The 24,806-nt window shown below is 32.4% G+C and overlaps 1 protein-coding gene across 1 annotated transcript; it reads left to right on the top strand.

The window, feature by feature from the left end:
• Window positions 1-14,303: 14,303 nt before the first annotated feature.
• On the top strand, window positions 14,304-16,843 carry LOC120082567 (rho GDP-dissociation inhibitor 1-like). The gene is made up of 5 exons (XM_039037799.1): window positions 14,304-15,026; window positions 15,118-15,184; window positions 15,284-15,502; window positions 15,620-15,744; window positions 16,497-16,843. The coding sequence occupies exons 1-5, from the start codon at window positions 14,754-14,756 to the stop codon at window positions 16,581-16,583; spliced, it is 771 nt and encodes a 256-aa protein (XP_038893727.1). The 5' UTR covers window positions 14,304-14,753; the 3' UTR covers window positions 16,584-16,843.
• Window positions 16,844-24,806: the final 7,963 nt, after the last annotated feature.

Below are 24,806 nucleotides of genomic sequence, written 5' to 3'. Positions count from 1 at the left end.
TATGGTCATGAGTCAAATATTTCCCATCTGAGAATTTTTGGACATGCAGTATATGTTCCAATTGCTACACCACAACGTACTAAGATGAGTCCTCAAAGGAGGTTAGGAATATATATTAGATATGATTCCCCATCAATGATCAAATATCTTGAACCCTTGACGGGTGATGTATTTACTACACGATTTATCGATTGTCATTTTAATGAGACAAATTTTCCATCATTAAGGGGGAGAAATTAAGAAATTAGAAAAAGAAATTACATGAAACGCATCATTAATTATTATCTCATTTAGATTCCGTACATATCAATGTGAACTTGAAGTTCATAAGATAATTCATTTGCAAAATATAGAAAATTAGTTACCAGATGTATTTATAGATGCAAAGAGAGTAACTAAATCACATATACCAACTGCAAATGTTCCATCGAAAATTGATATCTCAACACAGCAAGTTGTCATTAATGAGTCTGAAACACGCCAAAAGGATGGTAGACCAATGGATTCTAAAGATAAAAATCCCCAAAAAAGAAAAATAATAAATAGTCAAGAAGACTTGGTAGAGGATATAAATACCCATGAAGAAATTCTTGACATGACTGGTGAGAAAGGTAAAATATCTAAAGATAATAATGAGATTTCAATAAACTGTCATGATAGAAAAAAGATGATCGAACTAATGTGGTTATTGACAACATTTTTGCGTATAATGTTGCTCTTGATATATATTTGAAAGTGAGTATCCTGAATCGAAATTTGTTGAAGAATGTCAACATAGAAAATATTGGCTTTAGTGAAAAGAAGCAACCGAGGTAGAATTAAACTCACTTTCAAAATGTCAGGTTTTTGGATGAGTAGTCCAAACACTAGAAGGTGTCAAACATGTAGAATACAAATGGGTATTTGTGAGGAAAAGAAATGAAAATAATGTGGTCACGAGATATAAAGCAAGACTAGTTGCACAAAGCTTTTCACAAAGACCTAGTATTGATTATGAGGAGATGTATTCTCCGATGGTGGATGCAATTACATTAAGATATTTAATTGGTCTGATTGTATATTAAAATTTGGACACGTATCTTATAGATGTAGTCACAACATATTTATATGGATCTCTTAATAATAATATTTATATGAGAATCCCATAAGGATTTAAGGTACCTACAACATATAAATCAAATTCCCAAGAATTGTATTCAATAAAGTTGTAGAGATCTCCATGTGGATTGAAACAATTAGGACGAATGTGGTCCAATCGCCAATAGATATTTGTTGAATAAAGGATATCAAAACAATCCAATATATTCATGTGTTTTTATAAAGAAATCACAGTCATGATTTGTTATTATAACTATATATGTTAATGATTTAAATATAATTGGAACCCCTGAAGAGCTTTCAAAGACAATAGAATATCTTAAGAAATAAATTGAGACGAAAGATCTCAAAAAAACAAAATTTTTCCTTGGCTTCCAAATTGAGCATTTAGCAGATGGGATATTTGTTCATCAGCCAACTTATACAGGAAAAGTTTTGAAAATGTTCTATATGGACAAAGCACATTCATTGAACATTCCAATGGAAGTTCATTCACTAGATGTGAAGAAAGATATATTTCATCTCGAGATGATAATGAAGAACTTCTTGGTCCTGAAGTACCATATCTTAGTGCAATTGGTGCACTTATATATCTTGCTAATAATACAAGACTAGATATTGCATTTTTAGTAAATTTATTACCAAGATATAGTTCTTCTCCAACAAATAGACATTGGAATGGAATTAAGCATATACTATGTTGTCTCTGATGAACGATTGATATAGGTTTATTTTATTCAAATAAATCAAATTTTGATCTAGTTGGTTATACAGATTTTGAATATTTATCTTATCCATACAAAGCTGGATTTCAAACAGGTTATCTATTCACATATGGAGGAATTGATGTATCATCACGGTCAGTGAAACAAACCATAACAGCTACTTCCTCAAATCATGCTTAAATTCTTGCAATTCACGAGGCTAATCGAGAATGTGTATGGCTAAGATCAATGACTTAGCACATTCGTGGAACATGTGGTTTGTCTTCTAGTAAAAATCTTCCAACAATATTATACGAAGACAACACATCATGCATATTCCAAATCAAAGGATGATATATTAAAGGAGATAGAACAAAGCATATTTCACTAAAGCTTTTCTACACTCATGATCTTGGAGAAAATGACAACATTACTATATAACAAATTTGTTCGAAAGATAACCTGACATACCTATTTACAAAGGCATTACCTACCGCAATCTTTGAAAAACTTGTGCACAATATTGGAATGTGCCGACTCAGGGATCTCAAGTGATGTTTCCATGAGGGGAAGTAAATATACTTTTTAGGAGTATAAATTATATGAAATATGCACTTTTTTCCTTTCACTGGGATTTTTTTCCATTGTGTTTTTTCATAATAAGGTTTCAATGAGACATATTTCATATATATAATGGACATCTAAGGGGAGTTGTTGGGATTGGTGTTCTAAATCTCTCTAGTATTCTCGTATTTGTAAACATTATATAAACAGATTATTATTAATAAATAATTATATTTTATGAGCATACACTCAATCCAATAAACTGAGATCCCAGGTTATTTTATGTAATTTAAACATGTATGTAGAGACATGCGGATGGATCATGTTTAAATGATAACCTAAACAGTCTATAGTAGATGGAAAAGGCTAGGTACCTTATCCTGGTGACATTATGGATACGACCCACTTTGTAGATATTACAAGTATTGTAAAGTGCTACAAATAATCTAACCCTGATCATTCATGTGGAGACATATGAGCAGGGTATCCTATACAAAGAGTTTGTATAAGACTGAACCACGAAATGACTAGTTTCATTATATAACGTCGTTAATAATAGAGACTTACATTTCACCAGGATGACCATAGGTGACATAACATGAATCCTGATTGAGTTGTGAACTCCTGCCTATGAAGGCGACTCTTTGATTTGTATGGGTGAGAGTGGTCAGATTGCCAACTCAATATGTCTACCATTTTGGGGATTCGTCTGATTGGGAGTGGGAACACAACTGCATAAGACGAAATTCACTCATTTCCCAATTTTGGTAAGTAGATAAATTGCACCCTTAAAGACTGATTCCGGGACTTGAACAATGTGGCCACACCCTCTCTTCGTCCGAGATGGACTTGGTCACAGTTGGGACTATGGTTTATTATTCATTAGAGGGATCAATGGTACTTAAGAAGTTAGATGTAACTAAAGGGGCAAAACAGTAATTTTGGCCTAACTGTACTTACAAGCAATTTATGAAGGGTCATCGCATTGTTGACTAGTTATATCAAATGGACACAAAAATATATCTGTAGTGCAAAGAGTGCAGTTATCGATCTTTAGCGGGCAGTTAATAGATGTTGGTAATTTAATTAAGAGTTTAATTAATTATCCATGTATCATTGGAGCTTCAGTCTACAGGTCCATAAGGTTCCCTATGTAGCTTAACATGGATTATTGAGAATTAATTTTAGATTAATTTGAATTGTTAAAATTAATTGAGGGAATTAATTATATGTGATATAATTAATGTATTTATACATTATAATATAATTTTTTTAGAGGAATTAAATATTTGAATATGATTCAAATACTAATTTTTATGAATGAGATTCATATAATTAAATTATATATATAAATATGATTTATATTAAATATCATAAATGATATAGAGGAAATTAAATATTTGAATATGATTTTAAATATTAATTATGTGGATGAGAATCATATAACTGAATTTAGTATAAATGTGATTTATATTAAATATCATGTATTGTTGAGAGAAAATAGAAACTATAAGTTATATTTATTTGATACAATAAAAAAACTATAGGTTATGTGTTATATTTGATATAGCATATAGTATATATATATAATAAGTTAGTTATATATATATAATTATATTAAATTAATTTTAATTTAATAATAATTTAATTAAAGGGAGAGAGTTTAACTCCCTCCCCTTAACTCTTTCAACCACAACGTAAGATGGATGGTGGTTCAGTTTTCTTCTTCCACATTTTTTGTTATTGACACAAAGAACTATCTCTCTGGTTCATCTCCCTGGAAAAACACAAAGAAGTAAAGAGTTTTCTTCTCCCTCCTCTCTTCCTTTTCCTCTCTCTCTCAAATTCAAGCAAAATCCATAACTTTTACTTGAATTCTCAAACCCAAGAGAATACAGAGGGTTCTTTGGTGATGATGGCCATTTAGGATTTCGTATTTTGGAGATCGAGATCCAGATCGAAGAGTTCGTGAGTGGATCGAGGAATTAAGCGAAGAAGATTAGCTTCAAAGGTAAGGCTTCTCTTTCCTAATTCTTCTCAAGCATGCTTTAAATTTAATGTTTAATGCATTTTTTTTCTTATCTCTGTTTTGTAAATTAAAGTTATTTGAAAACCAAAATTGGGAATGATCCTCACTTCTGCTGTGGAGTCTTCACAGGTTCCTTCAGGAGTATTATAAAAATTATGATAATAAATGCCCATTGGATACTCATGCTTAGTTCATTGACCATGTTTCATGTCCTCATTTTCGAAAGCTTTATCCATGTGTCTCAACATTACACATTATTTGTGTCCATAAGATCCCTATCCTTCTCTAAAAATAAACACTTAATTTTTGTTTCTTGTTTGATTAAACAAAAGTATTCTCTATCATTCTTTGAAAAAAAAGTGTTTATTTTTAAGAATGGAATGGAACTAGGCTTTGGTTCAATGGAAAGTAACTCATATGTACTAAGGCCGTTAGTTACAAAAGTCGTGCTAAATACTGAAATGTTCAAAACGGCAACAATTCTTAAAAGGTTGAGATTTTCTCCTAAAGAAAATGCCCATCTTTGGCATCTAAGATTAGGTCACATTAATCTCAATAGGATTGAGAGATTGATGAAATGTGGACTTCTAAATGATTTGGAAGAAAACTCTTTAACTGTATGTGAGTCATGCATTGAAGGCAAATTGACAAAACGACCTTTTACTGAAAAAGGTTATAGAGTCAAATAAACCGTGGAGCTTATACATTCAGACCTCTGTGGTCCAATGAATGTAAAAGCAAAATGAGGTATAAATGTTTCATCTCTTTCATAGATGATTATTCTAGATATGGGTATCTATACCTAATGCAACATAAGTTTGAAGCACTTGAAAAGTTCAAGGAGTTCAAGACTAAGGTTGAAAACTTGTTAGGTAAAAAGATAAAAACACTACAATCTGATCGTGGTGGAGAGTATATAGATTTAAGATTCCAAAACTATATGATAGAATATGGAATCATGTCCCAACTCTCAGCCTTTGGTACACCTCAACAAAATGGTATATCGGAAAAGAGAAACAAAACCTTGTTGACATGGTTCTGTCTATGATGAGCTATGCTCAACTTCCTAACTCGTTTTAGGGATATGCAGTAAAAACTGTAGTTTATATTTTGAACAACGTTTCTCAAAGAGTATTTCTGAAACACCTATTGAGTTATTGAGAGGTTGTAAAGGTATTTTATGCCACTTTAGAATTTGGGGATATCCAACCTATGTGTTAATGGTAAACCCCAAAAAGTTGGAACCTAGTTCAAAAGTATGCTTATTTGTAGGCTACCCCAAGGAAACGAGAGGTGGGCACTTCTTTGATCCAAGTGAGAATAAAGTGTTTGTGTCGGAAAACGCTACCTTCTTGGGAGAAGACCACATGAGGGATTATAAGCCACGAAGCAAAATTGTTTTAAATGAAATTTCTAATGAATCTGCTGAGACTTCAATAAGGGTTGTTGAAGGGGCTGATACATCAATAAGAGTTGTTAATGTGGATTCATCTAGTCATACACATTCATCTTAAGAGTTGAGATTGCCTCGACGTAGTGGGAGGGTTATGAATCCACCTGTATACTATATGGGTTTAACAGAAGCCCAAGACATCATAGCTGATGATGGTGTTGAGGATCTATTGTCTTACAAACAAGCAATGGAAGATGTTGACAAGGATGAATAGATTAAAACCATGAATCAAGAAATGGAGTCTATGGACTTCAATTCTATTTGAAAACTTGTAGATGAACCTGATGGGGTAAAACCTATAGGTTGTAAGTGGATCTACAAGAGAAAGGGGGGTGTAGATGGAAAGGTATAGACCTTTAAAGCTAGACTTGTGGCAAAGGGTTACCCAGATTGAGAGAGTGACTATGAAGAAACTTTTTCACATATTGTTATGTTAAAATCTATTAGAATTCTCTTGTCCATAGTCACATATTATGACTATGAAATATGACAAATGGACGTCAATACTGCATTTTTTAATGGTAATCTTGAGAACTAATTTTTGATTAATTTAAATTATTCAAATTAATTAGAAAATTAATTATATATGATGTAATTAATTAAATTAATTATATGTGATATACATATATAATTAATTAATTTAATTATATGTGATATACTTAATATATTTGATACATTATAATATAAAAATTTATTTTGAGAGAATTATATATTTAAATATGATTCAAATCCTGATTATATTAATGATATTCATATAATTAATTTTTTAATATAAATATGATTTATGTTAAATATCATAAATGGTAGAGAGAAAATTAAATATTTGAATATAATTCAAATATTAATTATATGAATGAGATTCATATAATTAAATTTAGTATAAATGTGATTTATATTAAATACCATGTATTGTTGAGAGAAAATAGAACTAAGGTTATATTGTATTTGATATAACATATCGTATATATATATATAATAAGTTAATTATTATGTATATATATATATATATCAGTGTTATTCTTTTAGTATTATTGCATTTTAAAAAGTTTAGTAGTTGTTTTTGTTATTTAATACAATTTTTTTTATTATTTAATATATATTTTTATAATATTCGATTGTTTTAGTATTTAAGTTTGTTGTTTAAAGTTGTGTTTATATTTTTGTTTATATTTAAGTATAGTTTATTGTTATATTTAAAATTTTGATGTTCATAGTTTAATGTTTTTAGTTTAATACAAAACTATTATGATTTTTTTAATATATTTCCTATGATATTTGATTTTTTTAGTATTAACTTTGAAAATATAGTTTAAAATAGCTTTAAAAAGTTTAATTTATTGTTATGTTTAAAAAGTTGATGTTTATAGTTTAAAAACCTTAATATTTTTAGTTTAACACAAAATTATTGTGATTTTTTTAAATATATTTCTTACGATATTTGATTTTTTTAGTATTAAATTTGAAAAAATAGTTTTAAAAAGTTTACCTTATTGTTATGTTTAAAAAATTGATGTTTATAGTTTAAAAACTTTAATATTTTTAGTTTAATACAATATTTTTGTGATTTTTTAATATATTTCTTATGATATTTGATTTTTTTAGTAGTAACTTTAAAAAAAAGTTTTAAAAAGTTTAGTTTAATGTTATGTTTAAAAGTTGATGTTTATAGTTTAAAAACTTTAGTATTTTTAGTTTAATACAAAATTACTATGATTTTTTTTAATATATTTCTGATGATATTTGATTTTTTAGCATTAACTTTGAAAAATAGTTTTAAAAAGTTTAATTTATTGTTATGTTTAAAAATGTGATGTTTATAGTTTAAAAATCTTAATATTTTTTTAGTATTGACTTTCAAAAACAGTTTAAAAAAGTTTACCTTATTGTATTCTTTATTGTGATTTTTTAATATATTTCTTATATTTCTTATATATATTTCTTATTGTGATTTGTTTTTGTTTAAGTTTGATAATTAGTAAAACAATTAGTAGTATATTGCTTGTCTTTTTTTTTTTAGAAAATGACGGACAAATGTTTGAGATTTATATTGTTTACAAATGGTAATATGATAAATGGTATTGATGGAGTTGATTATGACCAACCACCATGTAGGGGTTTTAAGCATTAATGTGAACAGTGCAATTGTATTTGAACAATTCATTGAAATCATTGGGATGTCACTTAGTGTTGATATGAGAACAGATCAGTTAGAAATAATATATAGACATCCTAATCTAGAATCATGAGGATCAGTAAGGTTTATGTCATTCCCTATTCCGAATGAACAAGTTATGAACTTGATGTTCTCAATCGCGATGTCACTCCCGAATTTAGAGCATTTATATGTAAATGTAAATAGGATAGAGTTGGTTATAGACTTGAATGTACCCTTTAGTCAGTTTGAAGATCCAACTCAATGTATTGATCTTGATCTGGAGTTAGTTGCATCGCCATGTGAAGATGAAAATATGGTAGCTAACAATCAGTACAGAGATTTCAGAACAGAAACAGACGATGAATTTGAAGATTTGGATTTTGATGGTTGTGAACATGAGTTACCTTCAGAAACATTCAATGATTTGGATATGAATGTACTAGATAGCATTCAACAACACGACCCAATTGTAGCCCCTGTGGATGTTGACAATACCTAATTGTATAAGGGGATGATTTGTCAAGACAAAGAAATGCTACAACACGCGGTCAAATGTTTTGCTATAAAATGTCACGCACCATATGAGATTGTGGAATCGACACCAACGATTTGGACAATTCGGTGTAAGAAATGGGAAGAAGGTTGCAAATGGAGACTTCATGCAATAAAGAAAAAATCGCATGACTTGTTCGAGATCACTAAATATGTTAAGCAACATACATGTTTTTATTCATAACTAAGTCAAAATCTTGTACAATTGGATTCGTCAATGATTGCACTAGAGTTTTGTGATGCCGTAAGAGAAAAACCATCTATTAGCGTGGCACAACTGCAGTCCGATATAAAATCAAAATTTGGATATCATGTTCCTTACCATAGGGTGTGGGATATCATTTCCTTACCATAGGGTGTGGGAGAGCAAAAGAAAAGCGTTGACTAAAGTGTTCGGTGACTAGGATGAGTCATACAATTGTTACCCTGGCTGTATATGGTTAAGTAGACCAATTTCAGAACACGTGTAGAGTGGAGAGTGAAAGAAATATTTACTGAAGGTCATTATCCTAACTTCAGTATTTTGGGCATTTGGTCCTTGTATAGAACTTTTAATAAATGTCGGCCGATAATTCAGATAGATGGTGTCCATTTATATGGAAAATATCAAGGAAAATTACTTATTGCTACATCAATTGATTTGAACGGGCATCTTCTTCCACTTGCATTCGTCTTTGCACATGAGGAGCCTGCAGACTCATGGGGATGGTTCCTAAAACACTAGAGAAATTGTAACACACAAATAGGTGTGTTTAATTTCAGATTGACATGCTGACATCACCGCAACAGTGAATAATCCAACAAATGGTTGGACGAGACCAAAATCTTACCATCGTTTCTACTTACGACATATCGTCAGCAACTTCAATAAAAAATACAAGTTTAATACACTAAAAAATTATGTTTATTGCGCTGGGTGTCAATTTCAAATTTGAAAGTTTAATAAAGCCATTGAAAACATCAAAGGAATAAACCAGAGCTGTCTGAGTTTTTTTTTTTTACAACATTAGTATAGAGCAATGGACTCAAGCACATGATGGAGGATTCAGATACGAGTGGATGACAATAAATCTATCAAAGTGCATAAATGGTGTCCTCAAAGAAGCTCGAATGTTGCTGATAAATGCTCTTGCTCAAATAATATTCTTCAAATGCGTAAATTATTCCGAAAAAAAAAAAGAGAAGAAATAAGAGCTGCTTTGAAGCGTCAAGATAAATACACCCAGTAATATTTTTTTATATATATATATATGTCATTAACAATTTGTTTCAAGCATACTTATAATACTGCACACGAAAAAATTCAGGTACGCACACAAAAAAATTAATAAATAGGCTGCAAGATCTAGTAAATATGAAGTACAGTCATACGATTGATATGAAGGTGTGTTTCATGTGAAGATCAAATATCACAGTCTCAATGCTAAAGGAGGAAATGTTTAAATATTGAGGTTAAATGGATCCGAGCGGTACTGTTCATGTAATAAGTGGCAAACGTTTGACATACCATGCTCGCATTTTATGGCAGTTTGCTCACATTTTAACATGAACTACGAAGATTTTATTGAGGACTATTATAAATTGTCAATATATGTTGAATGTTACTCTCCTCAATTTCAACCTGTACCGCATGAAGATTACTAGATCATGCACCCTAATATGTCCGTCTTACATGTTGATCCATCATTGTTGAGAAAACCTGGTAGACCAAAGATTTCACGTTACCATAACGAAATGGATTGGACAGAACCAATCACTCGACAATGATGTGAGTTTTGTAATCAGTTAGGTTATAATTGAAAGAAGTGTCCTTCGTTACTAAGATATGCTCCAGACAGTTAGGAATTGAGAAATAAATAAAATTTTTTAATGTATATCTAATTAAGTGTAGATGATACTTTTATTGTATACTTAATTTTTTTTATTATAGTTTATAAAGCTGTATATTATTATTTTAATTAAGTTGTACATTATTTAATTGAGAAATAAATAATTTTTTTTCCTTTTAGATCATGGCCTTAAATCCAGGACCTATTGATCTCGATGTTTTGTACGATCAATCCATTTATCAATCAACCATTGTATGGCAAGGTCATAACACTGGCGAAATATCTTGCAGATGTTGAGAGACAGTTGTTCAGCGCACCACTCCACTCTACCCTTGAATACTACTGCTACTTCGTACATCTGGATTTTATGGAGTTGCCAGATTGGGATTCATTCAGTTAGATTGACATCACATCACAGCATTGGTCGAGAGATGGAGGTCTGAAACACATACATTTCATATGTCCATTGGAGAGTGCACTATCACTCTACAGGACATAGAAATGTTGTTCGGGTTACCTGTTGACAGTGAGCTAGTCTTTAGAGTGATGTATGATGACTAATTATAAATCTGTCAACTGTACCTCGATATGACCCCATCTGTTGACAAAATTAAAGGATTGAGGTTAAGTTTAATATGGTTAGGGACACAATTCTATGAGCTCGCCGATGATGCAAACAAGGAAATCGTCATGAGATATGCACGGGCATATATATTGCAAATGATGGGTGGAAGTTAGTTTTCCGACAAATCAAGTCATTTTTGTTCACTTGATGTTCCTGCCATTGTTAGCTAACCTCTATGATGCGGGATGATATTCTTGGGGTGGAGCATGTTTGGCATGGTTGTATAGACAATTGTGCAAAGCAACAAAATCTGAAGTTTGCGAGGTAGCTGAGCCTTTGATACTTTTGCAACTTTGGGCTTGAGAGCGATTTCCAACAATGGCTCCATAACTACAACATGTAAATGATATTCAGTTAGCTGAGCAATCCTACGGTTCTCGGCTCAGATTGGTCCGAAAAAGTTGCACATTTAGTAGTGCAATGACACTATTGTGCAAGGTTTATCGCAGTGAGTGTTTCTATTGAGCAGTTTGGGATGTCACTCAAAACTACATCAACTGGTATAATAATATCACAAGGCGCTACATTACTCGTCCGGGAGCAGCTGTGGGTCATCTAGTAAATAAATAAATATTATCTAATTAGTTTTAATATAAATTTATTTTAAATATTATCTAATTATTTATAATTCACAGAGATCGAACAACAGTAGACTCTGTGATACTGCGAATGATTCGGACCAAGTTCTTGCTATATGTAGTGACAATCAGAGTTATATGGAGGAGATACATTATATGTACGATATACCTACTGGTCATCCACCAACTCTTAGACGTCGAAGATTGTTCGAGAAGAAGAAGATGAGTTCGATGAGGTTGCTCATAATGTAGAAGAATTGCTCCCAATTGTGCACATGCAAAGCCAAATTGATTATTGTAGTCCGATGATGATGATGCCAAGCATTTGGTTCAGGATATTATGATTCAGAGGCTGGTCCATCGTCTCATACGTGCATGGACATGGTCGCGGTCGTGGAGAGCATAATGAATATTTATATTATGAAGCGCCTGCAGAGGTACCGAAGAATCAGAGCAACCTTAAGTTTGAAGTCAACGACAACAACCAACTTGAAATCAACGACGTCTACCTTGTGGGGCACATTGATTTTTTTAATTATTTTTTTTTTATATAAATGAGATAATAGTTGTATTAATATGAATATTTTAATTTACACTTTATTATTTTTAAATTGTGGAAGAAAACATGAATGAGATATTATTTTATATGATATTTTTTAGAGTTAAATTAAGAAGACGGTGATAACAAAGTAAGTGAGGTGGAATATAATAAATAATAAAATAAAAAAAGATGTGTAATATTAAAATAATAAAATGGAAAAAAAAATGGATGGAAGTAGAGTCTTCAAAATTCGACTTAGGCTTGTCGAATCTTGAAGGCTCGACATCCTTTGTCGAGTTTCCAAGACTCGACATACTAAATTAAAAAAAAAAGAAAAGAAAAGAAAAAGAAGTACAATATTTTTCTAAATTATTTTGAAACAACCATATTTTTATAAATGGTTTAAAAAATTACAATATTATCCTAATTTTTCCTCTAATAAGACATTATCTAGTAGATTAGAGAATTTTAAAAAAATTCAAATATGTCCAAAACTCTACTAGACACAAAATTGAAAGTTCAATAACGGTAATATAAAATCAAAATTTGTTAGGCTTATTAGACACTATTTAAAATTTAAAAACATATTAGACAGAAAATTAAAAATATAGAGAATTGTTAAAAGAAACCTGTTTGACATAAATTAAAATTATTAAATATATATTTGAGAGTGATTTTTAAATGTTTAAATTTTTTTCTATGTTCCAAACATTAATGAAATGATTTTGATCATGTTAGTTATTTTAATTAACCATTCTAAAATTATTCTCAAACCACTTGTATCTAAGCTTTAAAAGATATTTAAAAACATTTTTTTTAGTCTTTGAAGTATTATTGAAGTAGCAATTTAGTTTCTGAACTTTAGTTAATAACAATTTAGTACATATTATTTTATATTTATAACAATTTAGTCTCTATCTTGAAAAGTATCATTAAAATCTAATAAACTCGTATCATTAAAATCTAATAAAAATTTTTACCCATATAGATTGATAAATTGATTGGAGATAATTTTTTTTGTAAAGTAGAAAAATCAAGTTGTTATATTAACCAAAATCCTAAAATTGATGAGATTTTTCATGATATAGACTAAATTATTACGTGTTAAGTTCATCATTACAAGTTTAACCGTACATCAACCAAGGCTCTGTTTGGGATTGTCTTTACCATCGTAGTAAGCGATTAAGGAGAGATCTTAACCTTCTATAATGTCCGTAAAACAACTTATTTATTAATTCCCCATAATATTTTCTAAATTTTAACTAACATATAAACACCAACTTTTAGATTTAACTTTCCTAAGAATCTGTTACTTTCTTAATCATTTAAATAAATATATTATAATAATATAATTTTGTATTCATATATTTTGCCACATCTATTTTCAAATTTTAATTGATTCAAATTTTTTGTAACAATTATCTTTCTTAAACCCTTATGGAATAATAAGATGGAAAATTTTCACAAATAGAAAAATATCAATTTACAGAAATAGTTAAAAAAAAAAAAAATTGATAGACACCGATAGATATCTACCCAATTCATGAAAGACTTCTATTAATCTCTACCTACTTCTATCAGCCTTTATTAAACAAAGATTAAAATTTTTCTATTTTGTTCAAATAGTTTTCCTTATTTTTTCTATTTTTAAAAATTCTCTAATACGCTTAAAATAAATTAAGTAAAATTCAAATCATATAAGATTTTAAATAAAAATATTATAATAAATTTCAAATAAATTACCAATATGATAATAATTAAAATATGTAACTTTGACTCATATAACCAAATTACACCCATTTAATTTAGTTTACTAAACACCGTAACTAATTTTTTTCAAATTCAAAATTAAGATTTACTAATGGTTTTCTAAAAACACAATTGAGAAGAATTATTTGAAAAGCTACACAAGCTCAAACAAATCTAAAATCATTAGCAAAGTTGAACCTAGAATGTTATTTTCATAGAATTTAATATTATTTTATAACAAAAAAAAAAAAAGAAAAAAGTCAAAGTGGTGAGAGAGGTGGACCTAACCCTGAGGTTAGTCTGTTTGTTATGTGGTGTATGTTTGTGTGGCAGCTGATATTCCAATTTCCAAGTGATTTATTTGATGATGAGCCTTAGCCCTTAGCCCTTAGCCCTTGGCCGGATGCTTAGCCGCTCGAATCTTGGCATTCGTGGCCTAACCAACCGCACTGACCGACTGACCTTCACGATCTCTTTTTCTCTCTCAACATAAAATTTCGGATCACCACATGACTCCTTCCCTTTCTCCTCTTTTCAACTTTTTCTAACTGCCTTCGCTAATTCCTTTCCCCTTCTTCTTTTTCTTCTCACGAGGGTTAATTCTCTCGTGGGCTTCTTCTTCTTCTTTTCTGCCTTCTCCCCCTTTCTGGGTTTTTGCTCCTTTTTTTAGTTTTTCATTTTGCATCTTTCTCTGATTTCTCTCGTTTTCTCTGTCTCTATCACTCTGATTCTCTTCTTTTTCTCCCCTCTTTTTATTTATCTTTATTTGGGTTTCTGGGGGTTTCTGCTTCTTCTTTACCCTTTTTCCTCTATTGGGTCACTGGTGGGTGTGCCATTTTTGTGTGGTACGATTTCGCCTCTGTCCATGGCCTGTTGATGTCTGTGGCCGTTGAAATTGGTTCCAGTTCAAAAGGGATAATGGGGTTCGATGATAAAGACAAAGATGGGAAAGAAGAGGATTCTTCTCCCAAAATGTCAGAGCCCAAGAAAGCTGAGGATGAAGATCAGGATGTTGATTCGGTTCCTGGGTTGAGTAGGAAAATGAGTGAAAGCTCTATCTGTGCAACTGAGGAGGAAGACGATGAAGATGGAAGGAAAATCGAGTTGGGTCCTCAATACACTTTGAAAGAACTCAACGAGAAGGATAAGGTCTTCTTTCTCTAATTATTTCCCATTTTAAACATTAACTTTGTTTCTTCAATTCTTCCTTTCCAATTGAGTTTGAGCCTCTCACTTTCAGGATGATGAAAGTCTGAGGAGGTGGAAAGAACAGCTTCTTGGTGGTGTTGATTTTGAAGCTGTTGGAGGTAACTAAACCCACTTAAACTCTCAATTTTTCTTCAAGTTCAAATCCCCATTTCATGACTTTTTTTTTCTCTATTATATTTGTTGGTGGTATGTATTAGAAACTCTTGAGCCAGATGTAAAGATTTTGAGCCTTGCAATCAAATCATCAGGCCGGCCTGACATTGTTCTTCCAGTTCCTGAGAGTGGAAATCCTAAAGGCCTCTGGTTTACTTTGAAGGAAGGTAGTCGTTACAGCCTTAAGTTTACTTTTCAGGTCAGCAACAACATTGTTTCTGGTCTCAAATATACCAATACAGTCTGGAAAACTGGTGTCAAAGGTAAAAAAAAACACATAACAAAAATCTCTCTATATATATGTACACTCTGTTTTTCTCTCTGCCATTAATGGCGAACTGTTCTTGTTTTTATTTTCTTTTACTTTTTACTGTCCACAGTTGACAGTACAAAAGAGATGATTGGAACTTTTAGCCCTCAACCTGAGCCTTATGATCATGAGATGCAGGAAGAAACAACTCCTTCTGGCATCTTTGCTAGGGGATCATATTCAGCCAGAAGCAAGGTCAGTTTGTACAATTTTATATGGACTAATATTAATAATCTATGATTGACCTAATGGTATATAATCTGCATGAGTTTGATATAGCACTAAGAGAGAGAAAATGAGTTAAATCTAAGCGACCAACTATCTAAAATCTTTACCCTAGTAGTTTCCTTACTTTAAACAAAAGAAATTAAAAACCTATAATAATTGTCCCTCCTATGATGACATTGTAATTAACTTTCATGGAAGTGACCGTCATTATATGGTAAAAATAACCAAGTAATTGCGACATATTAACATTTATTAAAGATGGGGTAAAAAAATTAATAAAGGAAAGAGGCTATGTATGAAAATAAATTTTCTACCTAAATACCTTATCTGACAATTTCAAAACAGACAGGGATATTAAAATATGAATTTGAATGCTTTTATGAATTTCTCTCCTCCATTATTTTCCTTTATGGAAACCAATTAAAGGGTCTCTATTTCAACTGCACCTGTCCATTTATGGCTTGCATCACATGGGTTTACTGGCTTTTATCTCAGCTTTCACCTTTAAGAGAAAGCAGCAGCTTATAATTATTATTATTATTATTTCCATGGCTACTTATGCATATGCTTATGCAATAAGTAACATGAAATTTCCTTTTCTCTATAGTCTTGTTTTAAAAGACATGTTTTGTTTTGCTTCTTCTTCACATGAATCTATGTCTGTAATCTTGTCTGCTTGTTTGTTGGGTTTATTTATTTATTTATTTTTTTTGGCTCAGTTTGTTGATGATGATAATAAATGCTACTTGGAGATCAATTACACATTTGATATAAGGAAAGACTGGAAGGAGGAGCAGCCTGCTTAATATCATACCCCTCGAATATTCGGATCATTCGGTGCTTGATTCGGCCCGAATTCGCTGCTGCTCGGGTTTTTTAAGATGTTTAATTTTGCTGCTGTTCTTATTTGTTCTTAATCTTCTCAAAGTTGATGTTTTTTCTTCTTTTTTTTTTTTTGACAATGAGGATGAAGGATGTTTTCGAACTAACAATAGAAAAAGAAAAACAGAGATGGGTTAGATCTGTACTGTCAATAAAAAATGCTCAGCTTTGGTTTTTGGCTAAATGTTAAAGGCAATCCTTTTTCCCCTCTAATTATTGTGATTGCTTCGTCAATTTCTTTCCTTTGTTTGGTAATATTCTGTTTTCTAATTCTTGAAAAAAAAATTGTCGAATTGTTAATGATATTATTTTTTTGCAAATGTTTGAACTACAAATATATATATATATATATGTATATTTTATTTATTATTTTTGTAATTTTTCGATACATTGAATGAAATTATTGTCGTTAAGTTTACAATTGCATGTTTTTTACCAATATTTTTGAATGGATAATAAAAAATACGAGAATGGTTGTTTTCATATATATATATCAAAATACCAATTTATTTACAAATGTAGCAAAATAGTAAAGGATTTTCATTTTCAATTTACTATATTTGAAAATAATCTCAATAGTTTATTGAAAACAAAATTTTAAGTAATAAATAAATATTTTTAACTTCTTAAATAATATAAAACTATATTATTTATATTATTTTTACATTAATGACAATCTAATTATAATGAAAATGTCGATTCACCCTGTTTTTTCTTTTTCTATTAGAAAAAAAATCTATTAAAAATATTTACAAATAAAATAAATTATCATCGTCACTTATTATAATAGATAATAGTGATCTATCTTTATTTGTCATTATCTATCTATATTTGAAAATAACTCCTATTTTAAATTTGATTTTCGAAAAAATAAATTATAAATTTAAAATTTGTTGTCAGTTATATTCTTTATTTTTTTTAAAAAAGAATGTCGTTTTAAATAAAAACAATAATAAACATAAAAGAAAGATACAAGTTTAAATCGAGGTAGAATTAAATTTTGATTAAAATGTAGTGCAATAAATCATATTATATATATATATATACACAAGAGTTATAAATAGACTACATAGAAGAATTTTTAATACTTATTTTACCTTTCATTTGTTTTACTGTATATACCTATTTTAAAATATAATTAAATTGAAAATCATCTTATAATTAATCAATCACCTATTGTTCCAAAACATTTTGATCACATAGATGTGAATCACAAGTAATCAATTAATTAAATATTACTAATTGTTTTTAGGAAAATATAACTATATACATAATAAGGACCATAAGTGATAAGAGTAGAATATTCTTACATACTCATTTTAGTTATTAACATTTCATTACATTTTTTTTTTTTTAAAAAAAAAGTAGTTCTGAAAATTTGTAAGTGGGTGTTTGACCCATGGGTTTGGAATTAGAGGATTTGACTTTTTGAAACCATGTCATATTTGGGCTCTTGTAATAAAATTCTTGGGATTAAAAAAAACCAAACTCATGGGTTTGAATTTTTTTTTTTTTTTTTTTTTTTTTTTTTTTTTTTAAAAAAAAAATGAATTCCATGCATTCGAGGAAAATTTATCTTCATACTTCCTATCTCTTATCAATTGTTGTCAGAGACCCTTTGCCAATTGTCATGATCCACCACGGGCGACCTCACAAGTTGTCCATGATCGAACGTCTTGACTGTCAGCAACCGATTGTCATGTTGGTCAATGATTGATCATAGTGATGGTTGATGAACAAATGATGTTAAGGCAATCAACCGTTAAGACCGTCGGTTACCGATTGTCGTAATCTTTCGAGAGCAACCAATGTGATCATCATCGATCTGATGCATGGTTGCCTATGATAATCGACAATTGTTGTCGGCAAGCTGACCATGAATGTTTTCCATCAACAACTTGTTTATCCTCATACATTCTTTTTTCTTTATTTCCCTTTCTCCCTCACTCTTCCCTTGGATTTCTCACTTTTTCCCTTCTTTATTTAAAAAAATAATAACAAATAATAATAAAATGAACTCTCTTATTCTAGCATCTTCTACGCTAAAGTCCAATGTCAATTGTGCTAGTCTTAGATCGTCGAATATTATTTGTAACACATGTCACCCATTGTCGGTCACTAGCTTTGGGTTTTTGTTCTTTCTTATTCTAGCATCTTCCACACTAAAGTCCAATGTCGATTGTGCTAGTTTTGGATCATCGAATATTATTTGTAACACATGTCACCCATTATTGGTCACTAGCTTTGGGTTTTTGTTCTTTTCCTCTTTCTTCCCCCCCTTCTTACTCATGTTCACACAAACACATGCACAAATAAGAATAGACTCTTTCATAGGAGTTTCAATGACTGAAGTATTGCATCAATCATGCTACTCATGGGTCATTAGATCTTAAGTGGTCATTGCTACCTATCGGAAGTAGCAAGCATGTAGCGGAAGATTTCAGGATCATTAAGCACTCTAATTCTACAATTTTAGGATCAAAGTAAGCATATTCATACAATATGAAGAGGGTTTCAGAAATACCTTTGATGAACTCCTTTGATCTTCAAATTCAACTCCAATCTCCTAAGCTACTAAGTGTCCACCATAAGATCTTCCATACTATTCTCTAGGATCTTAGCTTGAGTTGTGGGACTCAAAATGATATGAATTTAGGGAAGAATTTGAGAGGAGGAAAGCAATTTTCTGGGTTTGTTAAAGAACACTTCTTCAACCTCTCCAATTTGAAAATCTCAACTACATGGCATTTCTTCAACTAAAAAATGTGTACTTTAAGTAGAAGACTCATGCAATCAGATTGCACAAGCATATAACAACTCTTACTTCAGCTTTGTGAGTGAAGTTTTGGTGGAAAGTGAGTCAAAACTCAAGAATTGGAAAAACCCACTAAATTAGTTTTTTTTCTTTCAAATTTTTAATTTTTAATTAATATTCAATTTTAATCAAATTAAAATTGATTATTAAATTTTCAAAAATTCAAAAAAAATTATTTTAAAATTGATTTAAATTAATTAAATAATTTAATTAATTCTATTAATTTAATATCAAATATTAAATTAATTAAATACCAATTCCACTACCATGAATCCCTATTCGTGAAATTAATATTTAATCATATTGAAATATTAATCAATTTTTCAATTTTGTTTAATTCAATAATTAAACTAGTAATTATATCATATATAATTACTAATTCCCTTAATTCGAATTTAAAGTTTCAAATTAACTTCACCACGCTATTATAAGGTTATCCCGTTTGTGAGCTAGAAGGGGGACCTAATGGACCTATAGATTATGAACTCCAACGGTCCGAGATTAATTGGCTAACTCTTTAAACCAAAATTAACCCCCATTCATTAACTACCGGGTCACTCCACTAAAGCCAATAATTGCACTCTAGATATATTGTGTCTACTTGATATAACCCATAATTGTAAGTTAACCTTTTACATGCTGTTTGTATAATGTTGGGTCAATCACTATTTTTACCCTCAAGATTACCTCTTGTTCCTTAAGTTTCACTGATCCTCTCATGAACAATTTGGTTTGAGATCCAATTATCAAAACTGAGTCCCTCTCGGGCCAATGAGAGGGTGGGGCCCTTGTTCAAGGACCTAGAGTTAGCACGTTAGGGAAACAACCTCTCTACTTTCCCAAAAAGTGGGTAGGAGGTATTTCATCTTGCACCCTATCTCTCAACTATCTACCCGCTTCTTACTCCTGAAATGGAGGCTTATTGAGTCGGCGATGTTGAGCCAACCCTCACCCATGCAAATCTAAGGATAATCCTGAATAAACAATATTTTCTATAGTTAGCTCATGATTAAGGTTTAAGTTATTAGGGTCATCGTTTTTGAAATAGTAAGTCTTAAACAATGAACACGTTTTAAAGTAAGATTGGCTTATTTCTTGGGTCTGGTCTTATGCAAACTCTTTACTATGATGCCCCCTGTAACGACCGGATCCTTACACATTATGATCTGACCGCTACGACATGCATACTTAGACTTTTCTATCATGAGATGAGTTTGGTGAAAATTTCAAAGAACATATCTAAATTTTATTAATTAGATAGAAAACTATATAAAAGAAGTTTATTTATCAAAACACCAGGATCCATAAAACAATAGTGTGGTGGTACAAAATGCATATGCCTATAATAGTGAGTTTGATGGTTGGCCATTTGAGCGACGTCCAATTCTGCCATCTACGCTGTGTCCTTACCTACAAAGTCTGTTAAAATATAGGATGAGTATATAATATACCCAGTAAGTAGTTCTCACGTAGGGTAGTGACCAAATGCACAATCACAAGCAATATGTCAGGAAAACATATGATCGGGACCGAAAACGTATAATAACATTGGTGGTCGGTTATGCTTCCAACATAAATCTCTCCGCCCTGATAGGAAGATGAGGACCTAAGTGAAAACTAACTCATTTGATGATTAGCGGGTTCATGAAGTCAGTAGAGCTAGAGTCGCCTCTGACTATGAAGGGTCGGACCAACATGACTTTAATTTTCAAGGGAAGAGTCGTAGTGTGAATTAAATAGTTAGACCTTTTGTCGACTTGGAGATTCTTTCCACATAATTGTTTGTCGTGCCAACGCTTTGCGCGATCTTTGTAGATCTTTGCGTTCTCGTATGCGTGAGTTCTCTATTCCTCCAGCTCGACCAATTGAAAATTTTTTGCTTCTCCTGCGGCCTTTAAGTCAAAGTTTAGCTTTTTTAACGCTCGCAATGCTTTATGCTCTAGCTTGAGTGGTAAATGACATGCCTTTCCAAATACAACGCATACGGGGACATGCCTATGGGTGTCTTATAGGCGGCCCTGTATACCCACAGCGCATCGTCCAGCTTTGTTGCCCAATATTTTTGTGAAGGCTTCACCATCTTCTTTAGTATCAACTTTGATCTCCCGGTTGGAGACTTCAGCTTGACCATTTGTCTATGGATGGTATACGGTGGCTACTTTATGGAGGATATTATATTTGCACAACAAATTTGACAGTGTGAATTACAAAGTGGAGCCTTCATCACTTATTATAGCACACGGAGTGCCAAAACGAGTGAAAATATTTTTTTTCAGAATTTGGAGACTACCGCCACATCACTTGTGGTGCATGCTACTGCTTCTACCCATTTGGAGACGTAGTCGATAGTAACATATATATTTGTGACTATTCGATGGTGGAATGGTTCCACGAAATCAATGCCCCAGACGTCGAACAATTCCAGTTCTAAAATGATGTTCATGGGCATCGCATTGTTTCCATGAAATATTACCGTGCGTTGGCATCGGTCACCCTTCATCACATAGTCTTTTGCATCCTGGAATAGTATTGGCCAATAATACCCATTTTGTAATACTTTTGTTGCTGTGCGCTGGCCTCCAAAGTGCCCTCCATAAGGTGAGTCATAACACTGTGATAAAATGCGTTGGTGAGCAGCATCCGGAACACACAAGGCGCAGAATCTGGTTTGACCCCCTCTTTAAAGATTTGGCTCATTCCAATAATATGATCTGCATTCATGTCTGAGCCGCCTCTTTTGGTGGTCGGTATAATCTTCGAAAAAATTGTTCGTAAACTAGATAGTTTACCACATGTGCGTACCATGGCAATTCTTCAATCTGAAATAGCTGCTCGTTTAGAAACGTTGCGCTCACTCTGACTGATTATGGTCAACTTCTGGATTTTCTAATTTGGATAAGTGGTCCACAACTTGGTTCTCCGTCCCTTGCGATTAATTATTTCCATATCGAATTCCTGGAGGAGGAGAACCTATCTTATCAATCTCGGCTTCGCATCTTTCTTTGTCATCAAATATGTTATCGCTGAGTGATCAGTGTGGATGAGCACTTTAGTTCCCAGCAAATAAGCTCTGAATTTCTCCAATGCAAATATCACCGCAAGCAATTCTTTTTTATGTGGTGGTGTAGTTTGTTTGAGCAGGATTCAAGGTTTTACTCGAATTGCGATGGGATGTAATATTGTTTTTCATTTCTGCGCCAGTACTGCTCCCATCGCATAACTGCTTGGGTCGCACATTAATTCAAGTCAGTGTCCAGTCTGGTGCGATCAACACAGGTGCGGCCGTTAATGCGTTCTTCAAAATTATGAATGCGTTGAGGCATTGATCATCGAAGTCAAACTTTCTATCTGCCTCCAACGCACTCATGGTCGTGCAATTTTTGAAAAGTCTTTGACAAAACGTCTATAAAATCCAGCATGTCCTAAGAAGCTCCTGACAACCTTTACATTTGTTGTAGGTGGGAGCTTTTCAATTGCTTCAATTTTTGCCTTGTCCACCTCCAACCTGTCCCTGGAGACCTTGTGCCCAAGCACAATGTCTTCCTTCACCATGAAATGACATTTCTCCCAATTAAGCACGAGGTTCGTCTCCTTACATCTTTTCAATATCTTCTCCAAGTTGTTACGACAGACTTCGTACGTTTGGCCATACACAAAGAAGTCGTTCATGAATATTTCTACAGAGTCTTTGAGATATTCTGAAAAGATGGCCATCATACACCTTTCGAAAGTGCTCGGTGCATTGCAGAGGACGAACGGCATGCGTCGAAACATAGATGTTCCATATAGACAGGTGAATGTGGTTTTTCTTGATCTTCAGAAGCGATCATGATCTGGTTATAACCGGCATACCCATCCAAGAAGTAGTAGAAGTCATTTCCAGCTAGGCGATCCAGCATTTGGTCAATAAAAGGTAAAGGGAAATGATCCTTCTTTGTTGGCGCATTTAATTTGCGGTAGTCCATGCAAATCCGCCATCCGGTGACAGTCCTTTGCGGTATTAGTTCGTTATTTGCATTAGGGACTACCGTCATCCTTCTTTCTTCGGCACGCATTGCACGGGACTAACCCACGTGCTGTCTGCTATTGGATAGATGATGCCCGCGTCTAACCATTTGATTATCTCCTTCTTTATGACCTTCTTCATCGCAGGGTTGAGTCTGCACTAATGTTCGATCAATCCTTTGTGATTCTCTTCGAGACGAATCCTATGCATACAGTATGCGGGGATGATTCCTCTAATGTCTACGAGCGTCCAGCCAATTACTTTTACATACTTTCTCAGAATGCTCAGCAGTGTATTTTCTTGGTCTTCATTAAGCACAGAGGAAATGATTACCGATAGCTTTTCATTCTGCCCTAGAAACGCATACTTCAGGTGGTTAGGAAGGGTCTTCAGCTCTATTGTTGATGGTTGTTCTAAGGACGGTTTTGTTGTTTTTCTTTCTTCATTCACTGATGGCTTATCTTCTTGGGATGCGATCATCTCATCTTATTTGGTTATTTTTTCTGAGATCGCATTGCATGCTCCAATGGATGCGATCGCATTCTCATCTTCATTTTCATCTTCAGGCTTCTCTTCATCATTCAAACTTTGTTCATCATCAGATTCATTAAGGTCTTCTTCATTAGGATACTTTATAGCTCGGATAATGTCAAACCTGAGCTTCTATCCATTCACGCTCAGCGTGATTTTTCCTTTGTGCACATCAATCTAGGCACAACCGGTGGATAAAAATGGTCGCCCCAGGATGATGGCACATCCTTGTCTACTTCGTAGTCCAGGATGATGAAGTCTGCTAGTAATATAAATTTTTCGATTGTAACTAGAACATCTTTCACCTTCCCCTCTGGATGCATAAGAGATCTATCTGCTAATTGGAAAGTCACCGTTGTGGGTGCAAGTTGCCCCACATTCAGCTGCTTGAAAATTGACAGGGGCATTAAGTTAATGCTAGCCCCGAGATCGCATAGCACTTAACCAATGTATAACCCTCAAATAGAGCAAGGTATAGTGAAACTCCCAGGGTTGCGCATTTTCGGTGGGATGATAGATTTTGCACTTTGCATCAAAGCCACCGTTGCGAGCTTACCAGTGCCTTTCTTCTTTGTCACCATATCCTTTAGAAACTTCGCATATGCAGGCATCTCCTCAATTGCTTTAGTGAACGGAATATTAATATGCAACTGTTTTAACATATTCATGAAGCATTGATATTTTACCTCATCATTTTTCTTCTTTTTGAGCTCTGTGGGAATGGTGGCAACTGTATTCTTACGATCCCCTGTTCTTTTGGCTCCAAGGTGGATGCAATCTCTGGTTCCATCACCT

This window comes from Benincasa hispida, chromosome 8, assembly GCF_009727055.1.
Source record: "Benincasa hispida cultivar B227 chromosome 8, ASM972705v1, whole genome shotgun sequence".
In the NCBI taxonomy this organism is placed as follows: domain Eukaryota; kingdom Viridiplantae; phylum Streptophyta; class Magnoliopsida; order Cucurbitales; family Cucurbitaceae; genus Benincasa; species Benincasa hispida.
This window is presented reverse-complemented; position numbering and strand designations above follow the sequence as displayed.

Bases quoted from the DNA above. Each gene is read 5' to 3' on its own strand.
- LOC120082567 (XM_039037799.1), top strand. From the start codon at position 14,754: ATGTCTGTGGCCGTTGAAATTGGTTCCAGTTCAAAAGGGATAATGGGG. The intron at 15,185-15,283 runs GTAACTAAACCC...GGTATGTATTAG, and splicing joins TGATTTTGAAGCTGTTGGAG to AAACTCTTGAGCCAGATGTA. The intron at 15,503-15,619 runs GTAAAAAAAAAC...TACTGTCCACAG, and splicing joins CTGGAAAACTGGTGTCAAAG to TTGACAGTACAAAAGAGATG.